Source organism: Hylobates moloch, unplaced genomic scaffold, assembly GCF_009828535.3.
Source record: "Hylobates moloch isolate HMO894 unplaced genomic scaffold, HMol_V3 SCAFFOLD_14, whole genome shotgun sequence".
Classification (NCBI taxonomy): domain Eukaryota; kingdom Metazoa; phylum Chordata; class Mammalia; order Primates; family Hylobatidae; genus Hylobates; species Hylobates moloch.
The window spans coordinates 15,001,970-15,007,969 of NW_026652289.1; the positions used below are offsets into that span (position 1 = coordinate 15,001,970).

At 43.6% G+C, this 6,000-nt stretch overlaps 1 protein-coding gene across 13 annotated transcripts in view; it reads left to right on the top strand.

The window, feature by feature from the left end:
- TIAM1 (TIAM Rac1 associated GEF 1) overlaps positions 1 to 4,753 on the top strand; it is a 457,120-nt gene extending 452,367 nt beyond the window's left edge. For 12 of the 13 annotated variants that reach the window (XM_032174685.1, XM_032174689.1, XM_032174683.1 and 9 more), the window contains one exon: positions 2,325 to 4,753. In XM_032174685.1, coding sequence (XP_032030576.1) covers positions 2,325 to 2,794 — 470 coding nt within the window. In that variant the 3' untranslated portion in view covers positions 2,795 to 4,753. The remainder of the gene's footprint in view (positions 1 to 2,324) is intronic. The other variant, XM_058428040.1, reaches the window with a different exon arrangement.
- The last annotated feature ends 1,247 nt before the right edge of the window (positions 4,754 to 6,000 follow it).

Consider the following 6,000-nt stretch of genomic DNA (forward strand, 5'->3'; position numbering starts at 1 on the left):
CAGAAGTTTTCCTGCTGAGATCCATTTGGAAAGAAAACGAAACCAGCCCACAATTGAACACCATCGTCCGTCATCATGATTACCAAGAGAAAGCCTTGATGTCATAGCCTGTTGGATTTAGCTGATTGAAAGACCTTTCTTCCTGATGGCTCATTTTTGGCTGAAGAAAGTCTGTATCACTTTGCTTTGGAGGCATCTCACTATCCTCAGAGTCTTCATGTCAGAGGATTTTAAAATGGTACCTGAGTAGATCAGCACAGCAATAGCTGGTCAGTCTTAACAGTGACCACTGGAAATAGTCAAAGATTGCATCCCTAAAAGACGGTGAAGAACTCAGTAATGGTAGCCGGGTTCTCAAGCATACTAGGAACAGATACTCATGCTTCATTTTGCTTTGTCTTGAATACCCAGGTAGTTTATTTCTCCCTCTGTTCTGTTTGGCTAGGATAGTAAAGCCAAATACTCTGCTTCCCTATTCAGCCTAAAGTACTATACATCTGCCAGTAATCCGATTAAAAAATTTTTTCTTTGTTCTACCTATTTTCTTATGAAAATGTTTAAACTTATAGAAGAGCTGAAAGAATTCATACCTACCATCTATATTCTATAATGTTTTTCTATATTCTCATTATCACTCATGTGTTAGAATCCATCTGTCATCCATCACCTCATCTTATTTTTGACATATTTCAAAGATGTAGACATTAACACACTTTACTCCTAGATACTTCAGCATGCAAATCATTAACAAATATTTCCAGTAGCTTTGAGTTGGGGTAGTTCTAATGTAGTAAATGGAGAGAGGGATGCTGTATTTTGCTGGTGCTGAGATAAAAGTGAACAAGAATTTTTGTCTCTTCTCAATAGAAGTCGGTGTTTGGTTTTTTTCCCCCTGTTTTCTATTCCCTTTTTCCATTTTGCCTGGAAATGGCTTTTATTCCCATCCTCAACCAACAGTAATGTCCATTTGTTCCACAGTTTTAGATGCTGGAACACTCAGGAATAGTGATGGACACACAGGGGTCTGAAGCAGAGGATGGCTGCAGTGGGAGCCAATTCAGCCCCTCGTTGACCTCTCTAACCTTGTGCCTGCTGGGTTTGAAGTCAAGGCTGCATTTGGCAGTAATTGAGACATGAGGCATCTTCTAGCAGCACTGAAGCAATTGGATGGTTCTGGGGCTTAGGTTTCAGGAAAGCAGCTCCCAGTTGGCGTTGAGACTCTTCCCCCTCCACTGGAAAGCCCGTGTTGCATTTCACCTTTTTGTGTCTAATGCCAACAACCGCTTCACTCTCGAGGGAGAAGCAGCCTTCCCTGTGAGCAGACTCGTGTATGTGTGTGGTGGGATTGTTGGCTTGATCGGATGGTGTCTTTTGTTCGCTTGTTTTTAATTCTGGCTTCCTAGAGGGCAGTAGGTGAAAGAATGATTTTTTCTTAACTGGTAGTCACTTTATCAGCACTTTGTTGATCAAACTGCTTGGATGTCATCGGTTTTTTATTTCTCATTCCACTGAGGCACTGATATGTTAATTGCTTTGCAGAAGAATGAGTGATACACAGACTGTAATTGGGGGAGACTAAGGCTCACATTTGCTTAGCCTCCTAGCTCATGTGGGACTTTGTCAGAAAGAAGACAGGGAAATAACTGAAGATTCCATGTCTTTGAGAGCCACTCTTTTCCATAGGCTCTCTAAGAGGGATGTGGTGCCCTTAATCTAACTGCAGATCCCAATAAATGTTACGTTCAAGTTCCCAGAAAACAAGTAACTTAGACTGGTGCTTCTGCCTCCGTGATGCATATTCTACAAAGACAGCAAAACCATAGATGCACCCCCACCCTTACTAAAGACCTATTCCAGCTAAACAACCCTGGGACAGCCCTGGGGATCCTCATAGCACTGGGCTGTGGGACATGGCCAGGATTGAGGACACTAACTCACTAACTAATCCCCAAATCAGCAGTCTGTCTACTTGAAAGCAGCTGCAGTCTGTGTTACCCATCTCTTAGGTGCACAGGTTAGAATAGTAGATTACTTCAGAGGGAGTTGAGTACCCCTTTGCCCATAACCTACAACCTCTCCTGTGTGCCCCGGTTCCCCCTTGCCCTTGCATCAGTTGCTAGAACATCTTCTAAGTCCAGATACCTCGACAAGGTAAATGCTTCAAGACAGATTGGTGATATGTAGACTTTAAGCCCCAAAAGACATCAAGGCATTCAATGCATACCATTTCGGTTTTTATTTTCTCCTGTCCTTTGCTCTGTGGATTTTCATCTCACGTAAAGCATGTGGGGGTTTTATTTTTATATTTTTGTGTGTGTGTGCAGTGTCTGCCCCAAGCAAGTCTCTTGGGAGGAGGAGGCGGCGGCTGGCTCGGAACAGGTTTACCATTGATTCTGATGCCATCTCCACAAGCAGCCCGGAGAAAGAGTCCCAGCAGCCCCCCGGTGGTGGGGACACTGACCGATGGGTAGAGGAGCAGTTTGATCTTGCTCAGTATGAAGAGCAAGATGACATCAAGGAGACAGACATCCTCAGTGACGATGATGAGTTCTGTGAGTCCGTGAAGGGTGCCTCAGTGGACAGAGACCTGCAGGAGCGGCTTCAGGCCACCTCCATCAGTCAGCGGGAAAGAGGCCGGAAAACCCTGGATAGTCACGCGTCCCGCATGGCGCAGCTCAAGAAGCAAGCTGCCCTGTCGGGGATCAATGGAGGCCTGGAGAGCGCAAGCGAGGAAGTCATTTGGGTTAGGCGCGAAGACTTTGCCCCCTCCAGGAAACTGAACACTGAGATCTGACTGTGTCACCTGCCCCGTAGAGAATGTGTGTAGATACTTCCTGCCCTAACTCTGCCCACCCTCCTGTACCGTCGACAAGAATGTCCCCTTAGGTCGCGCTCTTGCACACACGGTTTTGGCAGCTGACTTGGTTCTGAAGCCATGTAGCCACCCAACTTTGTCATTTTCACCAACATCAGAAAGAATTCCTCAGAATCCCAAATAAGCTTGAGTCCTATCTTCTGTATATTACTAAGGGCTTTTATTTATTCTCAATGAATCAGGGCCTGAACAATTAAAAGAAAAAAGATTCTATAGCACTGGAAAGCAAATCACCCCCAGGAGTTAATGGATGTACGACAGATTAATTTAAGGGATAGTAGCACACACACGATCCTTCTATCTGAAATCAGTCTCCTAGTTGGGGAAACCTCTTTCACACACAAAATGAAATGAAACGTGTACAGCTTGCAGTGTTCTGACTGTACCCTTCCCTCTTCCATGTCTGAGAATCTCTGTGTATTTTAAGAATGTGTGAGGAGAGGGTGGCGATTCATGTTTCAATGAGCCTTTTTTTTTTTCCTTCCTGTTTTGGTCTATGGCTGGTCTTAACTCTGTGTCCATGTTCGGAAGCTCTAGTTTTGCATAGAATTATAGAGATGCCAAACTCTGAAAAGAGATCCAAATTTATCGCTTGAGAGAAAGAAAAGAAACACTATTTTTTGTATTTTACCTGAGATACAGGGGCACAAATAGATGAGAATTTTACAGTGTTAGTGTATCCCTGAGCCTAAAAAATGAGGATATAACCTTTTACAGAGAGAGTGAGGCGTGGTGGTTTTATATTTATATATGAAAGGCCAACAAGCTCATGCTAAGGATATACTTTTCTTCCAAGAAGCGGATTTTTTTTTTTTTTTTTTTTTTTTTTAACGTTTGAATCTATATTTGAGATGGGAGTTTGGTTGGATTAAACATGACACCCAGGTGGGCGGTGTGTGTGTCTGTTGCACATGGCAGGGAGGGGAGCCTCCTTCTCATGGGGTTGCCATGGTGATCACTGGTTTTTCCATCAAAATTGCATCTTCATCCATAGATTACCTTCCCCTTCCCTGACAGTCCATAACCAAACCTTTAAACAGAACAACCTCTTTAAAAACTTCTCTTGTGTTTAACACTTTCTTCATGCCAACGAAACAGGGTAAACATGCTCAAAACGTTAACAGTCTAAACAGATATCCAAATCCTAAGAAGAAAAACAAGTTATAGCACTTTCAACTTTTTTTTTTTTAAAAAAGGTTTATAGCTTTTTCTTTTCCCATGTCACAATGTCCACTTCCTAAGAAGGGTTTAAAATACTATGAAAACTTTCTTTTTGGGGAAAATATCTATTTGGTGTTTGACACATCAGTAGGTACTTTAAAGACCTGAATTTTATAGTAGCTTTAGGAGTTATATTTTATAAAAATCAGTTATGACTTTATATTTCCAGACAATAGAGAGTTCAGTACATCATGCTCTTGTGCCTCTGCCTGCTTTTCCTGCGTTCCCACCCTGTATTCCCCCCACCTTTCGGGTTTCCAGGGCTTCGAGCTTGATCTTTTGAAAGTTTTATTCTATTAAATTTTTGCTATATCTTCTGGTTTTCTTAAAAAGCTTTAGAATGGTTTCTATACCCTTTGTATCACTGCATTTTTCCATATCATCTCCGGTTCGATCGCATCCAGATGGAAAACGGAAGCAGAGGCTTCTAATCGTCGCATTTACTGGCTCCAGTGCAACACATCCATCTGAAAACACTCGGAAGTCTGGTGCTTGGAGAGGGTGCCATTGTCTCTTGTACATAAGGTCATGATGTGTCTATGTCAAAAGTTCTTATATATTTCTTTTATAAGCTGAAAGAAGGTCTATTTTTATGTTTTTAGGTCTATGAATGGAACGTTGTAAATGCTTGTCAGACAATAAAAATAATGAAAAGTGTCTGGGCAGTTCTATGCCTTTTTGGATGGGAGGATGAGTGTGAATTGTTGGCGGGAGAGAGGCCGTGGGAGAAGATTCCTGGGAATGCCATTTGTTGAAATAACTCGTGTTCATCAGGAGAACGCTGTTGTGGTAGAGCTTGAAGTTTTAACAACAAAAAAAGGTGCATTACAGTTGCTTGGCATCTTGACCTAACGTTGCCCCTACTGGGCACTGTTTCTTTTCCAGTCTCCTGCCTATCCCGATGGGAGCAGGCTGGGGGGTTCCCGTGAAAATATTGGGGTGAAGTGCAGAGCTCCGACTGGCCTGACTGAGCTCTTGAATCACTCCACATTTTATCACCGGGGGCCTGCTGCCTGAGTCTTTCACAGAATCAAAACAAGGTAAATACAGTCTTGGTCTGCCTTTCTCTTCCTGTCAGAGTCCTCAGATCTGACCCTTCCCAGTCCCTTACAAACCTTACCCGTCAACGTTACCCCATCCATCCCTGCCCTCGGTGAAAACATTGTCTCCTGTCACTGGAAGAGCCTCTCCCTGGCGCATGGGGAGCCCTGTGGTGTAGCTACTTGGTCCTTGCAGTGGAGGTCCTGACACCAGCAGTGTCAATGTCATTGGGAGCTTGTTGGAAGTGCGGAAAACTGGGAGGCAGGAGGAGCACTTGAGGCTAGAAGTTCGAGACCAGCCTGGGCAACATAGTGAGACCCCATCTCTACAAAAAATAAAATACTTAGCTAGTCGTGGTGGTTCACACCTTTAGTCCCAGCTACTCAGGAGGCTGAGGTGGGAGGATTGCTTGAGCTCAGGAATTTGAGGCTTGCAATGAACTGTGATCACACTATTGCACTCCAGCCTGGGCAACAGAGAGAGACCCTGTCTCAGAAAAATGCAGAAACTTGGGCCTCACCCAGAGGCACTAAACCAGAACTTCCATCTTAACAGGATCCTCTGTTGACTCATCCATGTTCATGTTTGAGTCACGTTCGTTTGGTGGCCTCCAAACATTTTGATGTTGAGCAGTGATTTGGAGCACATTCCTCTTTATTTTAAATATATTCAGGCGTTACAGCAACAGTATGTATATCTTCAAGACACAAGATGTCTCTCTGTAGCCAATGCATCCATCTTGGGGGATGACTGAAGCCAGCTTTAACACCTGCTCCATGAAGTTATTCCAGCAGTTTGCACTCTGGCGTAAATGAGATTTAGCAGTTTGGGCTGCTTTCTTCACCAATAGCTGAGCCTATGTG